Raw genomic sequence first — 27,745 nt, 5'->3', positions numbered from 1 at the left:
TTCTCAGCCTGGAAGTTGCTGCTTGATTTTCTCATGTAAGTGTTGGAAAGAAAATGAATTCCCTAAAATTTCAAACCCATTCTGATTCATCAGTGCCTTAATCAATACAATCAAATACACACATTAAACTGTACCTTTTAACAGCTTTTTTACTCTACAGCCGCTTCATGTATGTACCTGTCTACCTGCCTAGTCTATTTAAACTTTACAGGACGTTTACAGAAATACTCTAATTTTTTTGTCAAATCACAAAAATTGGGACCCTGAGAAAGCACGTGCCCCTGTAGGAATGGATGCTAAAGCAGTGCAGTCAAGCGTAACTCCAATATGCTTCTATACAAGATATCTATGCTTTTACAGTTACTGCAAGTAGTAGGGGGTCAACATAAAAGACATTCTTTGTGATAAAAAAAAAGTGTCACCCAGCTATACTTCTAAGTGCTTTTATACCACCGTGGCGGTATATTAAATGTCACCGGCCTGAGGCTTGGAGAAGGGATCTGTAATGTCATGTTGCGTCTTCAAATAGGGCCATGTCAGCCCTCTGTTGACCACAGCATTACCCCCGATGAGCTGTGTCTGAGCTGAGAAGAGCAAAGGGTAAAGAAGCTGAAACCCTGAGGTAATTACTACCTGCCTGTCAGGACGTCTCTCTAATGGGCCTTGTGTTGATGGATTCAAGCGCGGCTGGTACATTAGCGCCTCAGGACTGTTTATCAGGCTCGATCAGAGCTGTGTGTAAGTGTAAGAGTGAGTATGTAGAGGGTGGTGCTGTCGGTGAGTGGAGGATAGTGAAGAGTTTGCCTCTGAGGGGTGTCCCAATTTTCCCACTCGGCAAGTGTAAGGCATGACAGATGGGACTTTGGGCATTTTTTCCCCCACCAAATTCATTAAAGCGTCTGTTTATGTAGCAGCTCTATACTGGGTCACCAATGACGTCACAGCTTGCATCTCAACCCATCACAGTGACTCAGCAGAGCTCCACAGCCCAGGAGATGTTTCTCTTATGTTGCCCGTCCAGGCTCCACGGAGAGCCGAGGAAGCACCCTGCTGAATCAGCCATGTAACTGAAGCCACAAAATGAAAGTAATGCACCACCAACCGGAGCCGTGTTACATTATAAGCATGAAATTACTGAAATACAATCCCTGGAGCCACTGTGAAGAGGTCTATTTCAGCCAAGGGAAAAGAGAAAGTGCAGGAAAAAGAGAAAAAAATAGTTGATTACCAAGAGGGCTACGCAGCAATTGACCTTTCTTCCCAGATATGAGTCACTTGCCTCAGCCTGAGCTGCCAATCTCAAACATTGACGCAAACACTCTTCGAGACAACGTGCCATGAAATGTGTCCGTTAAATAATGAAAAAGAACAAGAAACTACAGAAGAACTTGGGGTTGACTCACGCCTCCCCCGCTGCTTTTTGTATCGCAGACAACGGCGGGGGTCTAATGGATAGGATCCTTCGGATGGAGATGAGGGATTAACTGAGAGTGGGGCACCACAGAGGAAGAGAGAAAAGTATTTCTGATGCACATAGGAAAGAAAGGGGAGATCATAAAGAACCTGTCTGCCTACTTCCATTTCAGGCACATTCGTTTCATGGCTAGTGATCATGGAAGTAGAGGGGAAATGGCAGGATTAGGCAGGGTTTGGGGATGCTAAATTGGCAGTTAGTGGGAATATTAGATACTCTCATTTAATACGAGATGCACTGGCATTTTGTATGATTATGTATGTGCAGTGACATTGGTACAGATTGATATTGCCGTACAGTTTGTGTCCAGGCACACTGATGGGTAGATTTGGACTCTGTATGCAGGGATGAAGAGTCAGACTGCGGTCCAAAGGTGCTGGGAGGCTTTCAAAGTCAAAAGATTTTCTCTGTGGCCACTTCAGATGTGAACTGGAGATCAGTTTTACATTCCCATGTGCCCCTCCCCCCTGCTTTCGTTTTTTTTGGTCCACTGTCAAGTCCCAACTCTCCTCTCCCTGTTTTCAGCTCTGATGTCTCCTCTTCTCTCTCCTCAGACTTCAGGGGGTGGCGTGTCAGGCTGGGGGCCACCATCGACCCTCACCACTGCAGAGAGAATGAGGAAAAAGAAATATGTCAGGTTGTCTGGAAGAAGACAGGTGATTTGCTGTGATATTTAAATCAGTAAAGGGTGATTTTTTTTTTTTACTTGAACCTTTTGCATATTCTCACTTTTTCTCACTGAAGAAGACCAAAATTAGTTTATGATTCATTTACTATATCTTTCAACCAAGCTTCCTTTTCCAGCATATACCAATATACCTTAAGTCCCTTAGTATAGGAAAAACAGGAATGATCATGCTTTTCCCTGCAGGGGGCCCTGTGGTGTCACTCACTCATCCAAACCTGTTAAACTGGAGTCATTAGCCGGATGAGGATGGGAGAGAAACTCTCTTTTCCCACAAACCTCTTAACCTGTTGTCAATTGAGAGAATCCATGGAAACGCTGGGGGAATGCAAAGGCGTTTCTGAGAGGACCCCCTTGCCTAGTGGGTGTATTCTTGCCTTTATACATGCATCTTGTGCCAGAAGAGTGTAGTACAAGAGAGTTATTTTAAAGCTTTAGAAAGGAGGATTCTTTTGTCGGCTCACGTCATACCCTTCCTCTGTTTCCATTAGTTTCCTGTTCCAAAAAAACACTTTAACTCCCACATTTTTTTTCTGCTCTAAAATACTCTTAGTTTGCTATTCCCTGACACTCGGCTTAGTATTTCTTTCCTCATTGATTCTATCCAGTGAAGGCCGCAGTCCCTAGTGCTCTTCTCTCTCTGTTTAATCTGACACTCTGCAGGCATCACCAGTGAAAAAGAGCAGAGCGACACTGATGCTGGCCAGTGCAAAGCCATCTGCATCGCACAAATGTGCAGCCATATGCACAATGATTTGCACCTTTGTTTCCACCTCCAGTGCAGCTGTTTCTATGTGCTTGCATTGTACCCCATTCTTAAGGAAGCATGAATAATAATGGCCACATGGCTATCAAGTGTTTTATAGAGTCCAACCTCATCTGAAAAATCACTACAAGCTGTTGCTCACTGAACCAGTTCAATTCTCTGTAACGTGAACTCCCAATCATTGCAGAGCTTTGTTACAGCGTCCTCTTTCTTCTTCTCTCTTTTTAATTCAGCACCTTCAGGCAATCCTGATTGGACCCTAAGCCATGATAAATCTTTCTAAAAGGTTGATTGGGGTTGAAACTAAAATGATATGTCTACAGTTGGAGAGTCTATCCATCCAAAAACCAAAAGTTGTATCACCATTAAATGAATGAAGTGAAATCCCAAGGGCTAATGTCGTTGTGTCATAACAATTGTGTTGTGACATCTTATACTGTCCTGCTTATATGTGAGGAAGACATCAAAGTCATCTATCCAACATTACTGAAACTTCATTAGTGATTCATTATGTGACTGGGCTATGTTATTACTGTAACTTGCTGCTGGATAATGTTACACACTGGGAAATACTATTGAGCTCCTGTAGATCCCTCAGGCTTTAGACCAGAATCAAGAGTACTCAGCAACACTAAGCAGAAACCCCTCGATAGTTGATTGTAGTCTTTTAATAAGGACATCCTCCCTCAGGGTTTTCAACTCGGCTTATTTTTAGCATCACTTCACTGTGGCTTTTAGAAGAAAATCTACTGATTTTACATTGCATGCTAATGAAAATCAACTCTTAGTATGTATATTCAGGACTCTACTTCAGCTGCTGATCTTTTTTTCAGTAGATTTTTTCGCCTTGACTCCAGATTGTGTTGACTGTGAGGTCAAACACAGGGCAGGGATGCAGGGATGGGTGCTGGTGAGAGAGGGGTTTAGAGTTTTGTTAAAATTTTAAACTCATTCAATATGCACGATTCAGAGGGGGGAGCAAGCGGCAAAAGAGGGTTTTAGGGGAGGGGGAGGAGGGGGCAGAGCGGAGCTTCACAGATAGATCGTGCTTTTTAATGGAGATGAGCAGACAGAAATGAGGTCGAGCGCCCTTTATGTCGAAACTCCTACCCTGCAGCAGTGACTCATGCAGGGAATACCCTCTCTGAGTGTTGTCAGTCAAAACACGAGACATTTGCACTGCTCTGTTTCTCTTTTTAAAGGCTTATTTGACTTGTTTTCACTGGAGGTGTTCCCATTATTTCAGTCGCCAGTAAAATATGGTTCGTTGGAAACAGGAAACCCCCTGCGATTACAGAGGATTTATGGCGCATATTCTCACCCTCTCGCGTATTTTAACACTCCAAGTTTGAAGTCAAGAGCATTCGCTTCCTTTTTAATGGCTTCCACACCCGCACGCAGTGCTAATGCCAATTAGCACATCCTAAATACTGACGCTGGATCAGATTTTGAAATGCAGCGAGACCAGGCCTGGATGCTGTCTCATAACACCTTCTAATGAGCCAATCAGTTAAAAAGACATCAGGGTTACTGGGGCAGTCATCCTCTCTTTGAACTGATCCAAAGCTGTTCCTCAAAAAGAAATTCCTTCTTTTCTTCGACAGGCAGCGGGGACTGCATTTGTTGAGAAGAATGGACTAAAAAAACACAAATACAAAGTAAGCTTTTCCCAAGCCTCATTAGAATGTAATGGGTATCCCAGAAAAGACGCAGTGGTGGGTATTGTTCAAGGGGGGATTTATCAGCTGTTTGGCTTTTAAGCACATTGTTATCCTTGTAAAACCATTTTTAGGCTTTGCTATGATTCACAATAAAACTAGAAGGCAAATATATGGGATACTCAGACACAAAGTCTTGGAGAGAGGCATGAATGTCTGAATGAATAACAAGATCACGACTGAACTTGAGACTTCTTCTTCAAGTAAAAAGCCTCTCAGCTTTATGAGTATAGATCGAGTGAGAATCAAGGTTTCATCTCTTTAATGTAAGTGCTATTTGAGTATTAAAGGAAGGTGCACTGCTTTACAGGGGTCACATTTCATTCCTGCAGCACTTGCTTTTATTCTCCAAGCTGTTTAAAGGTTATCCTCTTTTTTGTAGCCATTCTCTACAGATTCCCCACCATGGATAGAGCATCATTGTCTGTGCTCAGTGTTGCAAAAAGATTGAAAGGAAGTGATATATGATACGGATGGATTTGACCAGCAGGTCTTTTTTTTTAATATCAAGGGCACAGGGGATGACATAAAGGAGGATACGTCTCGAAAAATGATGGTTAAAACTTCTTTATGTTTATGTTGAAGTTGCTGCAGTTTGAAGGGCCATGCTGCTGATATATAATTTTATCACATGAGAAAATAAATCCAACGACGCAAGTAAAGATTTTTGATTTTGTCTACTCATGGGATTTGTTGACTATTTGAAAAAATATATCTTAATAAAAATATATGACTGAATAAAAGAGGTTGCTCATGTCGGTTACTTGAAGAAAAAAAAAACTAAACAGGGGTTCTCTCTCTTAATGCACTGCATTAAAAGAAGTGAATTAAGCCTGATGTAAATTGCTTTATAATAGATCAGTTGTGCACAAGTGCATAATATTAGTTTTATCCCATCAAGCCAGACCTGATCTTCTGAGTTAATCCTGCAAAACCTTTTCAATTTTGTCAGGCTTGCCAGACTAAGATACTGTTAGGCAAAGTCAGCCTTACAGTCATATACCAGAAATACTTCACGAGTCAGCGGGACAAACATAGGTAAAGAAGACTAGTAAGACAAGTAAAGATAAGGAGCAAACATATGCAGTTACATACCTCCCTTATACATGCAGTTTATATATGTAGCGTAGGCTTAGATAGAAAGTGTGTCAAATGACTGACTGTCAGCACTGAATATTTGAGCGTCAAAACTAGTGATAAGGAGGCATACAGACAAACACACTGTGAGAATTCAAGCAAAATATGTTTCGTGTTCAGTACCTTTCTCACGTTCATCTTACTGTAGGGCCTCACATTACTAATCTCGACATTCCTGGAGTACAACACATCATATGTGAGTGTCATCCTCACCTACAGATTCTGCATTTGGCATACTCGTCTTACTCCGAGGTGATAAATAGTTTTTGATCTCAGACCACAGAAATGTGGGTTTGCTGTGGAGGGAACTGCTTGCACAAAGTTGGGAAACCATCACATATTGTTCTCAAAGTCTGGGCATTGGGTCTTGAAGTGATCAAAAATGATTTTCTGTGGCAGCTGCAATACAACGGTGTGGAGGAGGAATGTGCTTGTACTTGGATGAGTGCCTTCAATTTTCAAAGAGTTTCTGAGATAAATATTAGTAAGTCAGTAACAACGACTAGGTGCCCAATTAGTGGACTTGGAAGATCAGTATTTTATTGCATTAAGTTTTCCTGGGATAGCTAAACAACGTGGTAAACATACGCAGGAAAACCCAACAGAAAACTTCAATAAAGTTGTGAGTGAGTTTAAGGCTTACCTATCTGTTCCTGTGTGTGAGAGCGTGCAGGTTGAGCCTGGACTTCGGCCTGGGCTTGCTGCTGCTGCTGATGCTCCTGCAGACTCTGACTGTCGACTGAGATGCCGCTGTCGCTGTGCAGCTTCTCTCCCTCCGGCGTCACCATCTGGTTGTTCGTAGCCGCGCGGTTATTAGCTGCCTGCTTGTTCTGCTTGCAGCTGTTCCACCTGTAAAGATGGCAGTGATGTGGCATGTTAGAGGTAGAAACAATCCAATAAATGAATTCATTGGATGTGGAAAGCCTACACTCGGCTTTCGCCAGCCATCATTACCAGCAATAGCATCACATGTAGCGTCACCCTTACATCCAAAAGGAAAACACACTGTTTGAAAATATGAACAAATATGTGGGTCGAACTTTTTTTTATAACTTGGGATGCTTAGCTTTTGGCTGGGAGTTTAGTGTAATACTGTGTAGTTTGCCAATAAGATTTGAGCAACTTTTTTTCACTTAGCTGGAGACATTACAGTATGTTGTAACTTGTGGAGTTATGATAGATAAAGTTACAGCTACCTAAATTAGCTTTAATTCAAGTACAAGTTAGAGTTGCATCTTAGCGTGTGAAATCAATCTCTTTTAACCAAAACGTACTGTAAGCCATAAAGATATTCCATGCCCTTTCAATTATTGTTTAATTCAGTGTTTTATAATGTACTTACTTAATTAGCTAGCTGACTGACGTAACATTTAGCCCAAAGCTACATATCATTTGCAAATGAGTGTGTCATTTAAGCAGCAAAATCAACACTCACCAGCTCAAAATTCTGAAAGTCATGTTTTATTTATGTTTTCATCAAAAACTCTTATTTCATAATTTGCTTTAATGTTTTCACTTGTGTTTTTATGTTTTCAATTATGTTTCATCTGGGACCTGTTGTTTAAGAATTTACTAGAAAAAAAAAATGAAATCATCATTTTAAACTGAATGTGCTGCCTGAGATAGAGAAATGTAATAAAGTATGCTCGTAAAATGTTGCTGCTCTTAAGAAGATAAAAGACTCATGAATAAATTAATAAAATATTCAAGAGTTATTGAATGGTAAAGCAGAGTATACAACTCTAAGTACCACTAATTAATAAATATATTTTACAGTCTGTATGTGCCTGGTAATAAGTAAATCAAGAGCAGCCAGATGTGTGCGTGACTCTGCCGACTCATCTTGCACTTGAATTTGCCCTACTTGGCACTTTTTAAACAATCAGCTCTGCAACTAATGAGGTTGTTTACTTGCTTCATGTGTTTTAGCCCAGCCTTGTATCTGTCTGGAGTGCTTTCTTGTCTGGTTGTATATCTTTGTGTTTGTGTGAGCTCTGTAATGCATTATGGTTTTTTTTCTTTAAAAAACACAAATTGTGGTCCATTCGGATGAGTACATTTTCTAGATCTGGGTCAAATCCTCTTTTAAAGGCCTGAATATACCACCAACCACCTTACAACCATTATTTTTTGCCTCGGGGAAACATCTATCCAACACCACCATCTCCATCACCATCACTGTTCACGCTCTTTGCCCTAGATTGTATTGTGATTGAGGTGCAAAACCCAATTGTGCTAATGTCTTTAACCACAAAGCAGCTTTTCTTCTTGTTGTTTTCTACAAACTGACCTCTTAAAAACAACGTAGGCCACTAGGCCCACCAGGCCCACCACCACAGCAGCCACGATGGAGCAGTAGATGGGGATGAGGTTTTCGTTGAGCCCGTGACCGAGGAAGCGAGGAGAGCCAGCGCTGGAGGTGGTTGTCTCTGCTCCTGGAATCGGACTGTCAGAGCCAGGGAGGAAGTAATTGGTAAATGAGGGTGGAGATGGATCCATGTCTGTCGGACCAAAATATGTAGGAATCAGAGGATCTGTATAGGAAGGAAATGAAGAGAGCATTTGTGAGAAAAGAAACACACCAATGTGAGTAAGAAAGAAAGTAGACAACAATGCTAGCAGCTCTGTGAGGCTGTACTTCTTTCCAGTGATGCGCTAATATTCTAACATGACAAAGGTAACAATCTGCTGTTCTCTGTGTTTTTAGAAGTTCTCCACTACAAGTAACGTCATACATTTTACTTTCTAACCCAAAGAATTCTTTATAAATTTCTCCAAGACAATCACATGTTCTTACTGAGCCTAACCAAGAAATCACCATCCAACAAAATTGTGCTCGTAAATGTACGTCTAATTTTCCCCCACTGGCTGCTGCCTAGTATATTTTTTTAGTTTTTTAGTTTGATGTGTAAGCATGCTGAAATTGAGTTTTTATCAATTATTTAGGTCAAACCAAAGTATTTAACAAATAGATATTAAGACATAAAAAAGAGGAATTGTGTTTAAGGATCTGAAAAATACTTTAAATGTAGCACAATTCATCAAAAGATTTTGGGACATTCAGTTTAAAATGACACCATAAACAAACATGAATGTCAGGCGATCAGTACAGTTCTTATTGAGGAACATGTCTACCAAACTTTAATCCACCAAGAGGTTGTTGAGATATTCCGGTCCAGAGTAAAGCGACAGACCAAATGTGACATCTAAAGAGCCGCTAGCATGACTGAAAAGGAAGACATGATATCTAATCTCTGAGAGCTTGTTTGGCTGAAAGTGTAGTCACCAAGTCCCCAACCAGATGTCAGATACACTGCACACATGCAGCAGCTGTTTCTGATTGGCAGATGGTTTCTGCCTGAGTTGCTGTGTACAGAATGAAAAAGAATGTTCCTCAACAAGGCGGGGGGGGAAATAGCTGTCGACCCACCAGCCCCCCCCCCACACCAGGCCTGAGCCCTGCACGCCAGGTCTCTTCTCACAAGGTCCACATCTATCTGATCTCTGCACATTGCATGACATTAAGGCCATATGGATCCATGTAGAACAAAGTCCAGGGCTTTAGGGAGGTCATCACTTTTGAGTATAGCCTTTGCTGAGGCCAGAGAGGCAGGAAGGCTCTGTGCTACTGGAAGGGTCTGGTTTCTCTCATAGCAATGCCTGGAAATAAGACTCATTTTCATAAATTGTCTTATTTCCGGTTTGTTTGAAGGCTCTATTAATGAGTCAGTGTAATTTCCCATGACGCAGCAGCGCCATGCCCACTCTGATGGACATGACTTGTCCTGAAACCCAGTTTATCCATCAAGTCTTTCCAGGAGTCCTGACATACTAAGCGTCTGTTTGGAAAAGCCCCATGAGAAACGTTGCTGTGATTCTGTCAGATGGTAGAAAAGCTCAGAGAGTTGTCTGTAGATTATTTCTCCCCTGAGGGGACAGTACAGCAGGCCTTTCCAGCCAAAAGTAAAACTCTTCTAAACTCACAGCCTGGTAGGGGTGGAGAGTACAAGCTCTGGTTCAGACTTGAGCCTTTTATTCCCTTCAGGACCTCAGGCTGCTCCTCATTAGCTCCATACTTGCGCTCACAGGATTAACCCTGTGAAGACCCTTGGGCTTCCTTCAAGGCCAAAGACATGGACATTCTATCCCAAATACTTCAAGGGTTGTCCTACTTTCAAAGTCCTCTGTTTTTTAGGGGTATTAACTAAATTAATGAGTATGATGGACAATCACAATATGGTGAATGCAGCAATCAGAAATCAGCTTACTAACTGCTTGCCACTATGGATTTCACTTTTTATTGCTGACACAGCATATTTACTTATTCACTATGCCTTCAATAGGCTATACTCACTGAACAAGCCATGCACTAAATATATTAAACCATAGCCGATTGTTCCCTACTTCATGTTTTCTCCCCTGACTTCAATGACATCATTACTACAGGGTTTGTCAAATTCATCTCTTACATCACTCGAGGTGAATACAGTTTCATTTGTGCTACTCGCGGCATTGAAAAATTACATTTTAATAATTCAAGAACAGTGTGTCTTTCCAGAAATAATATCCTGGTTTCTCTGGATAATCCACAGACTGCACCGCCTGTCAAACGTTTTTTAGTGCAAGTACTCTAATGTGGAATAAAGTTTTAAAAAAAACAGCTGACACTGTACTTTAATGTATTGGTTATTTTCCCCTCAGCAACAATTTATTTTGGGGCCAGCATAAAACAAAAAGACATACATTTCTAAATCTGCAAATTAAAAAACCTGTTTCCAACCACAAAACTGTAATTATCTTTGCTTTAATTAGCTGTTGTCCAATTTTTGTTTTTGGATTATGTCCATATTTCTGCTATTACTTAACCACGCCTTTATTGACTATGAACTTTAATACTAAACAGACAGTCCCATTGTCATTTGTCCAACCGAAAACAGAGCGTTTTTCTTTAAATGAAGGATTTTGGGGTACAAAACTGATTGGTATGACTGTGATGTATGTCCAGAAGAAGAAAACACAAACCCAGTGGACCATCACAGTCAAGGCTTTCTACACATGTATTCCCTTTTCACTGACATGGCAGATAGTCACGTTTCCCAGAATTGATTTGTTGCATAATTTAGACACGCTATAATAGTCCAATGGGACCTTGATGGGTAACTTATGTGGACATGTTAGAAAAAAAAGTTCTGTTGGCCGATTGGAGTCCACTTGGTCTGCATGTCTGTAAGCCGATGACGGGGCAATCCTAACCCCCGGGGGTTAGGGGCGATTGGTTTACTGAAATGATAGAGACTATCTTTCATGGATAGAAAAACACAGCACATGTGCGAGCCATACTTAGAAACACCAAAATAATGCAGAGGTCTATTTCAGGCGGTGCTATTGATTCAGATCTGTCTAAAAGGAAGGGAGCGGTCAGAGGAGTGGAACACGGGTGTCTGTATTACATGCATTTCTTGACCTTTCCTGGGATGTAGTCAGGTTTCCTTAGCTCAGCCATACATCATCCAGCAAAAGCAGTGTTGGCTAATAGTGTTAGCGATGCAACTCGAGCTAGCAAATATAATAAATTGTGCATCAGAGGTGTGGAACTGAAAGTGTGCAAATAGTCAGCCTAGAATCTTACACAGCCTTTTGTGCATTACTAAAGTCCCTTTCTTTTGTGCATTACTAAAGTCCCTTTCTTCTGTGCATTACTAAAGTCCCTTTCTTTTGTGCATTACTAAAGTCCCTTTCTTTTGTGCAGATATATACATTCACCTTAGGTCTTGATTTACATTGTTACTTTAATTCTGATCCAAGATGACAGCTGTCCAAGAGAATGCGTCACATCAAGTCACTTTATATCCACACAGAGAGCAGCTAAAGCTTGAGTATACTTTACTTTTATACATCTTTACTTTCACTCCCCCTCTTTTCCTCCATTTCTCTGTGCTGATGCAGAAAACACGACTGGCTGCAGACCAAAGGATAAACCTTTGGGCTCCAGAGGCTTGCATACCTCAGTTGCAAACAGAATGAGAGCTTAGAGGCAACGGTGGAGCTTTAACAATTTCATTTTTCATTCAGTGGTTTTAAAACACTCATGAAACAAAATAAAACTAGCCCGGGATTTTACAAGCGTGGGGCTGTGTATGCAGGGGAGATGTGTTTATTAGCCGTGTGTGGACTGAAAGGGGGGGGTGGGGACTTCATTTTTATGAGCCATTGAGGTCTTTATGGTGAAGTTAACCCCAGGGTCTTGTGCAGAGGTTGATGTCTTGGCGGCTGCCATTTAAGGGTGGAGATGAGCAACTATCAGGCGCAGTGCATGTACAATGACCTCTTTATCAGCTGCCAAACACTCTCCCTCTGTCCCCGCTCAGCCTCTATCTCAATCTTCCTCTGTGTTTATCGCCTGACGTGCACACATCCATCAAACACACACGTACAAATTATTCAAGTGAGCGCTCTGTCTTCAGTTCGGGAGGGTTAATAGGAAGAGCGGGAAGTAGGGGAGGGGGGACGGACAGAGAGGCAGAGTGTTAGGAGAGAGTGAGGAGGGGTACAGATGAACAGAGAAGCTGCTGTAAAGTGCTCTGATTAGCAGGAGTAATTATACTGCAGCGGTGAAGGCGCTGAATGCACACTGGCCACCTTCCACCACTCTGTCGCCCAGCCACTCCAGGGCCACTGTGGGAAGATATAGAGGGAGCAAATGATGAGAGGAAGGAAGGGGAAGGGGGAGAGAGGTTGATGAGCGGCGCAATGAAGAGAAGAGAGTCGGCCTGTATCTGCTTTTTTAATCTTCCCCTCTCTTGTTCCCGAGGACAAACACTCAAACAGACGCTCAACACTTCACGTTAAATGCAAATCATCTCAACTTGAGCCTGAACAGCACCTTTCTGTAAAGCTCTCGCGAGTCCGAGCAGACCGAGACCTTCAATTAAAGATGCAGGAGGTGTTTTCAATTTCACATCAAAGCATTTCACACATGTGTGGTGTCCGAAGTTTAATGAAAAATGTTGAAGCTAAAGCACACTTGGCACGGTGAGAGAGCGTGCATGTGCTATCAGCTGTATTGATTTTGGATGCCCATAAAGGGTGTTTGTGTGCTGGCTCTAGAAGACTTGGCTTTTCAGAGTGTCTGTGTGTGTGTGTGTGTGTGTGTGTGTGTGTGTGTGTGTGTGTGTCCTGCAGTTGAGTGTGGGTGCTCATAGAGGTCACTCAGCGAAACCTGAGCATGAGCAGAAGAAATCCCAGGACTCATATCGACCCATCGGCATAGAATACCAGCACAGCACATATGCTGCAGCTCTCTCTCTCTCTCTCTCTTTTTCTGTTTTCATGATTTTTTTCTCTCCCTCACTTTCTTTCCGTCTCTGTCATTGTTTCATGTAATTGACACTTGGTGACAGCTGGCTATGAGGTGGGGATTTTGGGATTTGAAAATAACTTAATCGTATATTTTCTCATCATGGGAAGAAAGGACAGGGGGATAGGATTAAAAAATGATTTTCCTCACATAAAAGATGCACAAACAGGATGAGAATTCCAGCGAGACAGCTTCCTATTTGCTGCTAAACACGTATCTGTATGCAAAGCCAGCAAAGACCACCATGGAGGGCCTGGAACCATCATCACCACCACATGTGACCATTACCCACAGGCCCAATGGTGCTAGACGACAGGGCTACCCATTCAAATGGATTTCCTTATCGTGCCATATGCAGTCATAGTCATCGCTGCTGCTACAACTGTATTGGTCAGGACAAGGAGGGTCAGAGGTGAGACCAGCTGCATGGGTGGGCGTTAAATGGGCAGCAAAAGAGGGTATTGTGGCCTACTGTACATCAGATAAGTCTGGAAAACTGTGGATATTCTGGGTGTTTAAGGGGGCATAGGGAGCAATTTTTTTTCATGGCTGCCAGTCTGGTCATGAACCTCATTGGTGCTTCTGAATGGACTTTGCTTTATCACTGCCAAGGACCAGTTTAAGACTTGTCCAAAGTACACCAAAGGACAGTGTAGTGTCTTGGTTATGTCTATGTGGACTTTTGAGTTTGATGAAACAAAGAGGCAGAGTTTGCAAAAATCAGGGAAACTGTCATCTGTAAAATTTCACAAACTGATGCCTGGTGTGCTAATATGCTACCAGTATCACAAGATTCTAAAGAGCTTCCAACTTCAGACTTAATGCAACATTAAACTGAATGATTGATCAGTGATGTTTTTTATCTGTATATGGTACAACAAATATCATTAAGCGGAGCATGGACCATTTGTACATTGTCCTGTGCAAACATTTGTTCATGGTCTCATTTTTTTATGTGGAATTGTGATTGGTAAGTAATCGTTGCCTCAGAGTTTGCCTTAGGGACATCTGTCAGCAGTATTTTAGACAATTTTCAGTGTAAGTTTGAATTATTTATTTATTAGGCGAAATCAACGTCTTTTCCATGCAATGCAACTGACTTTGACTTACATGAATTTTTAGCTAAGCTTGACACTTCTAGGTTAGCTTCAAATAATTATCATGGTTTGGGTAAAAATATTTGGTAAAATCTGCATTTAGAGACTAGACAGAACTCTGTTGGAGAAAATGAAAAAAATATAGATATGTTAATATGCTTGTAGTGACAATATAACATGCTGATCTGAAGCAGGTTACCATGTTATTCATCTGCGTTGATAGAGTTAACATGCTAACGCTGGCTAACTGGCGCACGAGTTGGGATCACTACAGTTATGAACATTCATACCGAGGTTGCTATGTATTCTTGAAGCCATCCAACAGTGGTTGAAAAATTTCAGTGTGGGCAAAAAATACATTTTCCATCATTGGGGCCAATATTTCAAAGGTCTTGGTGGTGTTAAAATTACTATGGTGATTTTATTGGTGAAAATCAAAATGTTGCACCTTTGATGGTGCTCATGGAAGAACATGTTGAAAGTCATCTTCTACTATTATTATTAGCCCTTCCTCAACCTCATCTACCTTTCCTACTCTTGTCTCTCCCCAGTTCATTTCCCCTACGCTCTGTGCTCTTACAGTCCATTAAAAGAGGCATTTATACCCTGTGGCGCTACCACAGCCACTGTACTATAACAGGGTGTTGACAGATTCTTATGGTTCATTAACTAGGCAAATCCAAATACTTGCCAGTAAGGAAAAAGACAGCTCAAGTCCAAACCTAACATTTATACCAAAAGCCACCAGCCGTGTTCATTATAAAATGGTATGCACTCAGGAGATCAATAGAAGGCCCTGCATTAGAAAGTGCTCCTGCTATTAAACGCTTTCATAGATGCATTTAATCAACCCCATTACATAAAAGCCTCTTTGTTCAAAATTTGCATTAAAACATCAACATGGAAGGAAAGGACTGTAGACGACAAACTTCATCTTTAACTAGTGCCCTTTCCAAAGAGGACAAGAAAATTTGATTAAGAAAAACCCCAATCCTAACCAAAGACATTTCTCCTCCCAGATTTGAGCCGTGTTGCCCCCTGATGATGTGGATTTCATGCCTCATCTGGCTGAGAAAATTTACAGCTTCCTTGGTTGCACGCTGACTTCTACTGTTGGATACAAGGAGCTTCACTCTGCTCCTCCTGTTGTATGACGCCTTCTCGTTGTGGGGGAGCAGGTTATTCCTTTTCTAAGTGTTGACACTGCAGTATAGTCTTTGACCTTTTGATGCTAAAGCTTTTAACTTCCTGCCATTTAAAAGCCTGACCTCCAACTGTGATCTAAATGACGGCTGCGGCGGCGCTTTGAAATTCCCAGCATCCAGGAAGCACTATGGAACCAGAAATAAACTAAACATAAAGTTATGAAAGCTCGATGTGTGACCTTCTCCATCAGAAAGTCAAAAAGAAAACTAGTTTAGAAACTATATTGTAATCTCACAATTAAGTTACATGTAGTTACCACATTACAAAAGAAAATATCCCATCATGATAAAGTACAAGGAGCTGTGGTTTGTATTCCTGTTTCCTGTTGTAATGCATTATATATGACAGATAAGGTCCATTTGCATGCTCAAACAATTATGACAATAACCATCTGTTCTTTATGAGCTTGTTGTGGCCATCATTGAAAATAAGTAATCCTGTCATTTGCAGTAAGGAGTTGCATTACTTGCTTTACTATCTCAGATTTCAAATCCAAGCCGAGGCAACATATCAAAATCACTTTTTTTATCCAGCCAATAGTTCGAGTACCAATTATTTTGAGTTTCATCTTTCATCGAATAAAATGGAAAAAAGCAAGATAACTTGGTTGGCATTATTCTTTAGAAATGAAATTGATAGTTTTTTATGGTCAACTGACAATCTCTTTAGATCAAGTTTAAATTTTTCCTGTGAGTCATGGTCAAACTGATGATGCATCATTTTGGTCCCCAAAATTGTATCTCTTTGGCAAATGCTTTCCTGTTCTAAAGGTATGAAAGCGACCTGTATGTGTAGCAGACTTACTGTGACAGACAGAGTCACTGGTTGGTGTGCATTCAGCCAGCTGTTTCTCCGTTTCCTCGTCACAGATGGTGCAGGGCAGGCAGGGATCGAGGTAGCTTTCCCGGTCAGAGTAGGTATCGTCCACACACTCCTCACACACTGTATCGTGGTTGTGTTCGCAGTGAGCAAACACACCCTGGCCTGCAGGGCACACCGTGCATGACTCGCATTGGCCCGATATCGAGCTGAAGAAGTAGTTGTAGTTGCAGATGCAGATGGCATCGTTGGAGTCGGTGCAAGGCGTCTCCATCCGCATCAGGCCGATGCACTGCGTGCAGGGCGAGCACTGTTCTGTGTGACTGTAGTTCTCTGAGAAAGTTTCACCTGCAGATGTGGGGACAGAAGAAGAGACACAAAAGTGAGAAGGAGGAAATGAGAGAAGGGGCAAAGAGCAAAGGAGGTTAGACGATGGAGAGAGCAGGAAATACGAGGAGATAAACAGAGGGATAAACAGTGCGTCTAATGACATTAATCATGTTTACTGCACATTCATTAGAAGGGAGGACACATTGATCCATTGGGCTCTTAGTGATTTGTGCTCCGGGACAAGAAAGGTGCTCTTGTGTTGGAGCGAGTCAAAAGCCTACTGCGCTCATTATGATATCGATCTCAATGTGTCTGTGCTGCATGGAGTAAACTGCTTTAATCCCAGTCATACAAGGAGGAAGTGCAGGTGCATCAACATGGTAACACGGGCACAGAGATCATAAAAAATGGTGTTTAAAAGTGACCAGGCAATTACTTGAGTGTACTTAAAGGCTTTACAGTGAGTGATAAACTCCTAATTCATAGTTGATAAATATTTCAATATCATACTTGATGTGCAAGGATGGATTTATACAGGGTATTTTTTTTTACTTAAAGACAGACAGAGCTACACCATTCACTTTATTAAACATGGACAAAGTCTCAGTGACTTTACCCATTGGTGTCTCAAGAGGAGTTATGAAGCCCAGCAATGTTGGTTGCTATTTGAAATACTGACTCTACCTATGGGTCATTCACTCGAGCGGCAAGAACAGAGGTGGAGCTGAGGCAGACCTAAAGGGTCCTGGCAAACAGCTACAAGGTGCCTGCCTGTCAATCAAATCAGTCATGCCCAAATTCATGCAAATGAATGCATAACTCTTGGCCTTGATATGATCCAAGCCAATGAGTTATAAAAAAAAAGTTCATCCCATCTTACATTTTCACTAATTAAAAAATGAGCAATAGAGATGAAAACCATTTTCTGAACCAGTCTGTAAATCTGTTAATTTCTTCTGTTAAAACAGGCATAAACTGCATTTTTCTTTCACTTCATCACTAGCTTCATTTAAACTCCCAAGGTTGCTGCTTGAGCTAAGTTAACACCAAGCTCTTTCATTTTCCATAGGAAAAACCTATCCATATCTAGTCAGTGTAAAGATGTATTAGCTTTCAGGCTATTTAAAAAATATAACTAATTTGATTATAGATTGTTTGTTAGCCAGCCAGCTTACTTATGAGTTAGCTTAACTGGCTAACTCTTAAGCTAGCTGAGTAATCACCTTGTGCTTTTCAATTACCTACTTCAGACACATCAAATTTGCTCTCCAGGAATGTTTGCATCAGGAGGATTAAACTAAGGTCCAAAGGGCCCAAAGTAATCTATTAATATTGCATGTTCATAGAGAATTATTTTCAGATAACTGGATGCTTGCTGAATTATGCATAATATAAGGGGGAGCGGGGGTTGCATGTGTGTTTGTGTGTGCGTGTGTGCGTGCGTGTGATTGTGTGTCTTAGAATGTGTTTGGAGGAAGAGGCAGACAAGAAAGAAATAGAACTGTACAGTTATGGGTTCACCACGGAGGCAGATTCACATTTCATCAAATCCCATTTTGCTTTTCTTGTAGCATGCCTACCATGAGAACGGTCAACTAGAAAGAGCTGCAGTTCAGACATAAACAACTCAATTTGTTTTACTCCTTGCTGCTTTCAACAAGAGCAGACAAGAGCAGTTTCACAAAGTGTAGCAGGAAGTAGGCAGCCAGCATGGAAAAAATGTGATTATGAAACAAGATCGTGTGATGAAACAGCACTGTACACTGTTAAATAAACACCAGCAAATGTCTGTTTCACAAAGTGAAGCATGCAGCAAGTCAATACTGGTTAAACCTCCTCTGTGATAAATCATTGGGACTGGGTGGAGTTGTAAAAAAACTGTGTGGATGTGTGGAACTCTTTGCGCAACTCTTATCTGCATTGGCACATGTCTGATAGTGAGTGTTTTTTAAGAGAGCTGCTTGGTGGATAATGTGTTGAGATACACCATATTGTGAGTGTGAAAAGCCCCACAGCAATGTCCCAGCACTTGCTTTGCAACGTAAACGGCTTTGACAAACACTGGCACAGACCGAAGCCCTAAACACCTTGTAAACGGCAGCGCAGCTAATGCCGTGGATGAAGGATGTCACATTGTACAGGCAGCCTGAAGGGAGCAGAAGGAGGGAATGATACAGAGGTAGAGAGGAACTAAGAAGATGGCATATGCTTTGCTTGGATTAGTCTCTGACTGGATCGGAAACACAAACTTTGAGGGTGGTCTGCTGTAGAAAACGTGAATGAGAGATCAAAGTGTTGAGGAAGTGCTGAGGTACAACTGACAGGGGAAAGGTCAGGGATGTAAGTGAGTTGAGTTTCCGTCTTGGATATGCACACACACAGTCAGACTCAATGTTATTCTTTTCTCAATCTGTCAACACCCCTTGCTCTTATTACTGTCTGGAGGCAGAAGCGAAAGAGGATGATGACACTGACTGAACTGACAAATAACAGACCTTAGACTTAAATGGTTATTTGAATTTGTGAGCAGAAAGCTCTTGTTTTTTTTGTTTTTTTTTGCAGTCAGGCTCAACCGGTAAATCTGTGCTCATTCATTTCAATTATCTCGCAGCACACTGGCTTCCTCGCTAATTTTAACTCGCATGCATGAGCCCCTTTGCAGTCCTTGTGTGTAAACATGTCTAAATGTGACCATATGCACTGAGCACTCAACAGGAACGGGAGAGGAGTGTGTGTGTGTGTGTGTGTGTGTGTGTGTGTGTTAGAGGTTTTTGTGTGTGTGATTTATGTGTCAGCGCTTTCAACTTGGGGCTAAAAAAAGAATGTAAAAGGTCATCAAGAATCAGTTGGAGAGTGTCTTCTTTAATAAATGATGACTCTTTCTCTAATTGTCCCCAATTGAGCGATGACCAGTGCATCCTAGCGATCACTTTCCATGTTCAGCAGTAAAAAAAAGGCCATTGGTCAAGGAAGACATGTTTGTGCAAAGGAAAGATGATGCACTTAAAATGTGCCACCTCAGCCCCCTTAAGACCCCCCCCCTTAAAACACTGATGTGTTTCGCCACCATTAGTGTCATCAATAATGTAGCTGTGGACGGCCTTGAAACTGCCCCATGATCTCCACAATCAGCACTTCAGGTGTAAGCTTTTAGTAAGGGATGGCCATCACTCCCACTCCATGTAGTGCCACGTTCTAGGTTTCTGCAGAAACACCATTTTTGTCATTGCACTATACTGACTGTGTTCTGCTGATCACGGTTTTATTTGCCTTTTTAAACATGCAACATTTTTGTGTGCAATTATCGCCCTGCCTCATTGGTCCACTTAGCTTCCTGGCTGATTTGAAACAGGTGTGTTAGGATATAACCAAAGCTATTATTAGGAGACCAAAGGAGCAAAGCTGTTCTTTGTATCCTGCACTGAACTTCTGGTTGTCTGCCATTGCCACTGAAGACCTGCCAGGGTAAAATCTCCATTTCCCGTTTCTACATCCCTCTTGATCCAACGTTGGAAGCGATTCTTGACACTGTTTCAGTCCTCGTCAAACGAGGCTGTGATTCTACTTTCCATCCTCTTTTAAATCCCCAGTGACTCGCAATCCAGTCTAATGGTACTCCTCTTAAACGCTGCATTGTTCGGCTTTTACTCTTGATCTTCAATCATTTTTTGGGGGAGAGTTTTTTTTCTGGATGGTTCCCTAAGTGAGGCAGGTCTGGTTGTCTTGTCTCCCATGACGGCAGAGAAAAGAGGAGGAGACTGATAAATATTTCAGCACTGCTGATGCTGGCACTCGTCCCAAGCAAGGCTTGTGGTGATGGGGGAGTTACACTCACCGGAAGTGGTGACTAAGGGGGGTCTTAAATAAAGATTCAACCATATTTACCATGAAACAGGAAATGGATGTGTTGAATCCCACTATTCAATTATTGATTTCTGCACTTTAAAAAATGTAAATGTATTTATATGTCTTAGCTTTTCAGGTAAGGTCAGAGTTTCAGCCTCTCACTTCCACATATATCCAACTAAGACCTTTTTTTGTGTGTATTTGCTCCTCAGGTCCCCAGGTACATTAAGATTTTATCTGCTGAAACAAAGACAAGATTGAAACCATTGAAAATACATTCACGTTGGTAAATTCAATGCAACCTCCTGGGTATTTGAGCTTAATTGTTGAGTGTTTATCAGTGGTGAATACCGTTCCTGTACAGCAGAGCAGGATAATTGTTCACTGTTAGACGCACAATAGGCTTTTCAATATGGTTTAATTAGCTGGATCAAATGAGTGAAGATGCACTGATGTAACAGAATGCATGATGAATGAGCAGATAGTGCCCTTTGGTGCCTGGCTCTCTAATACCATTTTATCCGCTAATACAGACGATGAGTCATAGGAATAGGGAGGGGGAGGAGGGAGAAAAGGGGTTCAGGGGAATCTGGCTGACAGGAGCGAGTATAGGAGAAGAAGAAAAGAGGAGACACGACAAGAGTTGGATGGATTTGCTGGTGTGGACGGGTGGGGGGTTTGGGAGAGTGAATGAAACAAATACTCATCAGAAGTGCAGTCATGAGAAACATTACAGAGAAATGGAGCTGCAGGTTACCTTCTGCACATCACCTGCCACTGTTTACAGCACAAATACGACAAAACAAAGTGCTTATGACTTCAAGCCAAATATAAAGTCCAGACGATTGTGAAGCTGTAACGAGTTTCTCCTGGCGCCTTTATATCAACCAATTTCCTGCAGCACACAATCATAAGTGATGTTCAAGGATGAGTATTAATTACTCTACTCACTCTGCAGCTGTTGGTGTGATTGGATTTTTAACAACTCCAAGGCAAAAGTCCTCTCTGATTTCTCTCTTACTTTTACACCTGGACCTGCTTTGGTCTCGCAGGTTTTTTTTTTTGTTTCGTACCCTGTGGCACAGTCTCACTCTAGATGTAGCGAATTGGCTCCCTGTCCCCCCCCCCCCCCCTGTGCCCCGTTGCTGCAGCTCTAAAGTTCCCAGAGGCAAAGAGTAAAAAGCTTCAAAGGGGTGAAATCATCCAGTCTTTAGATTCTTAACAACGTAACACAACACAAAGATTAACATCTGTTTTGCAAAGAAGTTCAATGACAATCACAGTATCAGTTGTCTTTGTACAAACAGAATTTCTGCCAGCCTTTTCCAGGCTGTTTAATAGGTTACCACAAAATAAGGTAAAGTTGATTATTGGTGCCTTTACTTGACGCAAGAGAGGGTTGTTGTCTTTGTTAATATGTGATATTTGTCTATGAATAAACGTTCTGCTAGGTGTCGGTCAAACTTTCAAACTGAACCTGTGAACTTAAAGGTTAAGGAAAGGTACCGCTGCAGAGTGTGATACAGTTGTCTTGTCCCTCCTGACCTATGCAGCCATGATTGTGACCCGCACTTTGACGTTTACTTAGAAATCTGACATAACACCAAGACCTTAAAGGGCAAGGAGAGCTGCAGGAACAGGTCACCAAAAATACCATGGGATTAAGCAGAGCACTATTGCTTGGAACATTTGCTCTTCTTCTTCTCCTTTTTCTTTTTTTTCGGGATGTTGCAGTGTTGGCACCTCTCCCAGCTCGGGTCTATAGAGTGAGTGCTAATGGTTCGCAGCCTGAGCAGAGCCGTAAGCGAACACATTTGGACCCACTTACAAGCATCAAACATATGAATTCCTGCTTTATTTCTCCAGACACTTTATAAAGGCAAAGTAGACACTCCATACAAATTGGATAATAAGATTGTATTTTGGTGTCAGTATTCTTTTTGTGTTCAGAATTCAGAGCCAAGTGACTACTAATAAGCAAACAAAATGGAGTGGATGTGTAAAAAGAGAAGATCCAAATACCGAAAGTTGCACTAGTATACAAGTGTGTGTGTGTGTGTGTGTGTGTGTGTGTAGTGTGTGTAGTGTGTGTAGTGTGTGTAATTCTGCTGATGACATGTAGTTTTGCATCTGTGCATCATTGCTCATACTGTATTTGATCGTCTCCACATTGAATGTAATCCAGTTAAAATTCAACACATTTTAGGAAACAGAGTTCCTGCAAAGTCAGGATTCGGCAATTTAGAGTTAAAAGTTCCTCTTTGAATCTGTTTCAGCTTACTTCACCCAAATCAATTAAATCGAAAACAGATTGTCAGACAGATTGTGAGCAGATTTCATTTGAACCACATTTTTACCAAAGACGAAAATTGCTGGCAGGGAGGTTTGTGGATAATGTTTGTGGAAAAGACATGTCGCTGATGTGTTTTCTGTTCTTTGAACACCACCAACGAGGAGGGCAGCAAAACCTTCAAAATAAAATGCCTCAAAAAAGCTCAAAGCATGAAAGTGACAAATGTTGGTACCAAAGAAGACTTACTATGTTTTTGAAACCACTATTTTCCTCCCAAAAGCCATTGTTGAATTTTAACAATGTGAATTAAATAACACCCAATTTATAACAAAATACCACTATTAATATTATAGATCAGATACAAGCAGTTATTTAAAAAAAATACTTTACCTGAATAAATGTAAGACAACTGATGCATTAATCTCCAAGGGAGGGCATCATTTCTCACAGGTGGACTGGGATGTACATCTTAGTTACTTAGCTTGATGCTAACACATAATAGCAAGTTCCATTAACATGCTAACAGAAATAAATGTAATTTTATTTTAATTTAATTGTTGAGTGTTTATCACAGTCAATCCCATTCACAGCAGAGCAGCATAATGGTTCACTGATGGATCATAAACTATTTAGTTGAAAGCCTTGTGTTTTTTTCTGTAGAATATATAAACTTGATGTGGTCAGTTCAGTGTATTAGATGTGAACCATGACAAATGTGTACTCACTGTCCAAACACTGGGAGCAGACCGTCTGTGTAGCGCCGCATTTCTTCACCACTCCCTCTCCAGGTGGACACTGCTCGCAGCATTCCCCACCGGCCGTGTACTGGCCACTGTCACAGGGCTGCAGAAGCACAGCCCGTTCCGTCTTAGATGCCAACACTAACGCCACCTGGCACAGCGGGGACAGAGGCACAGTACTTTAGAGGAGCGCATGCAAACACTCACAGGCAGAGCAAACTTTCACACAAACACACACAAGGCACAGGGCCACAATGACTTAAACCTACACGGCAAAACAAATTGATGGAAATGGCTTCCAGGTGCAGAACCTGTTCCTTCAATCCAACCGCTATCAGCAGTCATCATAAATCATGTTGTCTCCACCTTTATCTAAACTGTCTAAACTGCCCTATTAGCTGCCCCGAAGGCACATCAGCTCTAATAGTAAACTTATGACACGCTCCAGCCGAGGCAGTTACCATAAAATCATGTGCTCACGACATTATACACATGCCTGTCCTAATTACTGTCTTAAACTGGGGATGGCTGTGAACCTCTGCTTCTAATCGTTGGTTTACACACACACACACACACACACACACACACACACACACACACACACACAAGCTTGTTTTTCTAGGTTTTTGAGGACTGTAACTCAAAATGCTAAAAGAAAACCGACATCTCCCTAGAAACCACTGCAAGGACAGGTAAAAATGATGGACCTTGTAAAAAAAAAAGCATCACAGTGACTCGGTCGCATTTGTTCCTGGGGGGGGGGACACTCCAACCTTGTAAACTTAAATAGTTACTTCATGGGGACTTGCTGTTTTTTTTACAGTACTACGGGGACCCAGATGGGGCAAGGGTACCCAACTACAAAAACATTTTTTTCCAACTCAGCTGAAGTCCTAAAGTAATGTTTTCATCTTTTAGATAAAAAGACTCTTCCACAGCTCCATCCTAATTAGCATTTCTATACACGTTTTATCACCCAAAATACCTGCAGACTGTAAATACAATTGCAGTTGCTGTTTGTTTCTCTTTCATCCTGACAGTAAAGTATTGTTATACCCGATTTAGTTTCTTGCATTTACATTTTATATATTTTCAAATTGTCTTATCTCCACTAATAACCTTCTTCCTCTCCCTCTTTCCTGTTTGCATTTTCTCGGCTCATTCTGATATAAAAACCACGCAACAGAACTGAGACCACTTGTGTTTCACAGCAATGTAGAAAAAAAAAAAGAAAAAAGAATTCAAACCCGCAAACTGTATAGAACAAAGAAAATCATCATACTGGAATACACTATGTCCTGTGGCTCTTATTATGTAACCGACAAAAGCTCATTTCCACTTACATTTGCTGAAACATCAGTTCAATCTTTTCTATCGTTCTCATTCATCCCTCCCCTGCTCCTCTCCACCCCTCCTTCCCTCTCTGTGCTGTCGCTGCTTTCATTCAGAAACAGATGTAGAGTGCAGCCAGCAGCTCTCCCTCTCTCTGCCTCTTGTTCTCGCTCCTCGTTTTCAATATTGCCCCTATTTCTCCTGCTTCACATGTTACGCTCAAGGCTTAGTCTTGTCATGATTTCTGACAAAAAAAACCTCAAGTTTTATTTAAGCATTTCATCAGAGCTAAAGTCTCCTTTTTATCTGCAAAAATGAACTTCTGAAGCAGCCCAAAATCTCAAAGGGGTTCCCTCTAGTATCTGCGAGGGAAGGATTCATGTCCCTGACTACTGCGTCTACTCCCTTTCCTGTGACATCTCCCTGGAATTTCACTCAGCTCAAACAGATGAATGGCAAATTCAGCAGGCAAAAGGGTTCAACATGCATATACACTCACAAAAAAAAAAAACATACAGTGACCCAGCTGTGATATGCTTGGTTCACCCTCTTCCCAATTTCACGGCCAATTTGTGAGTTTATTTCTAAATGTAATTCTACCAAAGAGCACCTGACCACTGCCACCCTTAAAAACAGCTGTCATAACAGAGTGTCCCCTCTCTCCGAGGCTGTTCACATGATGACTGAGTGCTGCACAGCCCCATTAGACCAGCTGCTGTGGACATACCAGAGTACCAAGAGGGTTTGCACTCAGCTCTGTGCCTTATCGCACTCTGTCCTCTGTTATCATCTTTTTTTCACATTTTCAGATGAGCCTCATTGTCAAAATAAAGCCAGGCTCATTTTTGATAAGAATTTAATGGATCAATTTACTTTTAATATGCTGATCGTCTTTATCTCTAATCTTTTGGACTCAACAAATTAAAATGCATAACTTAAAGTCATTAAAGTGTCTGGCCAAGTTTTCTGCTAGCAGACCTTTTCTGGATTACTGGATGCAGCCCAATAGGAAGCAGAAATCTTAATTTTCCAGATGCAAGGAGCAGGGCTGTGTTAGTTGTTCTTCCTGGTTGAAACCCACAAGGGAGGTATGTTTGTACAGTATGCACACATAGGTAAAGCTTAAGGTGGATTTAAAAAAAAAACATGTGAAATATCTATTGCAAGTCTGTAATTGAGGTTAAGCCACAGCTGCAAAAATAAATGGCATATTAGTCCTTTAATATTACAATTTTTAGTGGGGAACACTACGGCACTTATAGCCTACTGCGCATTTTGACGACGTTTATGATGTCGTGGAAATATCACATACATCACTAAAGGGTTAAAAATGAATGTTAGGGAATTTAAGTCAGGAAAAACTTACTACAAAAGTTCCAGCTGGATTTCTAACTTATCAGTATCCTACATAAAACAAGGTACAGCAAACACATTTTTAAGGAAAATAATATCGCAAAGTGCATGGCATATTTCAAAGCTGCAGTTTCAACAGAGTGATAAAGCTGTGTATATCACGGCACGCGCGCATGAGTTACTGTACAGATTACTCACCAGAGCGCACAAAACCACCAGCGATACTGTAGTAGTCATCCTGCGTCGCCTGCTGGAGTCTCATAAAATCAGATCTTGTGCAGAGAAAGCAGCGCTATGTGGAGGAGGCAGAGCAGGAGGAGGAGGAGGTGGAGGAGAGCCGCGCAGCAGGAGTGCTCATTTTAATCCCAGCGGCGTGGATTTTTATCAATGAGTCCTCACCCGTCACGCGTCCGTTCGTATACGGGACCCTCACACCGGAGTGAGATGCGACTGAAGGTGCACCCCTCAGCAGTACCACACATAGATAACAAAAAAAAACAACAACAAAAAAAAAGAAGAGGAATAAGAAGAGGAGGCAGAAGAGGAGGGGGGAGGAGACCGTCCTGTCCGGAGTGCTGCTCAGCTGCAAGTGCACTGCGGAGGAGGCGAGAGAAGAGGAGAGGAGAGAGAGGGGGGCACGTCCACCCTCCTGTTTATTAGCCCTGATACTCCTGCAGTAAGACTATACAACCTGCTCCTCTCTCTCTCCTAACACACACACACACACACACACACACACACACACACACACACACACACACACACACACACATACACACACATACACACAAACACACACACACACACACACACACTGCTTTAATCTCACGTGAGGTCTGATGCAATCCAAAAAGGGTGACATTCAAATAATTTACGCTCATTGCAAACAGTAATGTCTGACACATGTAGCAGCATTACACTCTCTTCAAATCACTCTATATTATAACAATGTGGCCAAAAGTATGCAGACACTCCAATTTGTGCAGCTGTTTATCAAGTTTGTCCCACTTGTGGGAAATGTCACTGCAGCATCAGTATGTGCATTACATTTTTGTGGCAATTGTTTGGGGAACACCCTTCCCCTTGAAATGCCTTCTCACACTCCTGAAGTTACTCCAGCAGATTAATGCATACACCTTTTAAAATGACATATCAGTGTCCACATATTTTTCAATTAATTCAATTCAATGAACTCTATTGTCCACTTTTTTTTGCCACACATAATGTACATGTCTTCCTTTTAATCTTATTTGTAATTGCTGTTGACACCGTGCCAAAGGCTGCGCTTAATCAAGTTTATGGTGTTGTCAAGCTGGTTTGCATTTTCTTCACATGTGTTTCTGATAGTCTTTTCTTTTCCACATTATGTAAATGAGGCAGGAAGCAAGTTATTATTAGAAACACCTTTGTATAAAATGCAAGATAACACAAACCACAAAGCACAGCCTCAAAACTTGTGCCAAAAGAATTGGGCCACCACACCAAACAGGAAACGAAACCTCAGTGACTTTGAGTGTGACAGGTGTTTCTTGTTCACTTCTCTGTTTTACATAATTACTGATGAATGTATTGCACTGAAACTAATTCAATCT

General features: G+C 41.6%; 1 protein-coding gene across 1 annotated transcript; it reads right to left on the bottom strand.

Moving 5' to 3' along the window:
- Positions 1-26,837, bottom strand: ngfra (nerve growth factor receptor a (TNFR superfamily, member 16)). Its single transcript, XM_061065475.1, has 6 exons — positions 26,352-26,837; positions 23,454-23,619; positions 16,245-16,607; positions 8,071-8,314; positions 6,424-6,629; positions 1-2,077 (listed from the first exon to the last, which is right to left on the bottom strand). Exons 1-6 carry the CDS (start codon positions 26,388-26,390, stop codon positions 2,025-2,027), a joined length of 1,071 nt encoding a protein of 356 aa, XP_060921458.1. The 5' UTR covers positions 26,391-26,837; the 3' UTR covers positions 1-2,024.
- Positions 26,838-27,745: the final 908 nt, after the last annotated feature.

Source organism: Labrus mixtus, chromosome 20 (genome assembly GCF_963584025.1).
Source record: "Labrus mixtus chromosome 20, fLabMix1.1, whole genome shotgun sequence".
Classification (NCBI taxonomy): Eukaryota; Metazoa; Chordata; class Actinopteri; order Labriformes; family Labridae; genus Labrus; species Labrus mixtus.
This window is presented reverse-complemented; position numbering and strand designations above follow the sequence as displayed.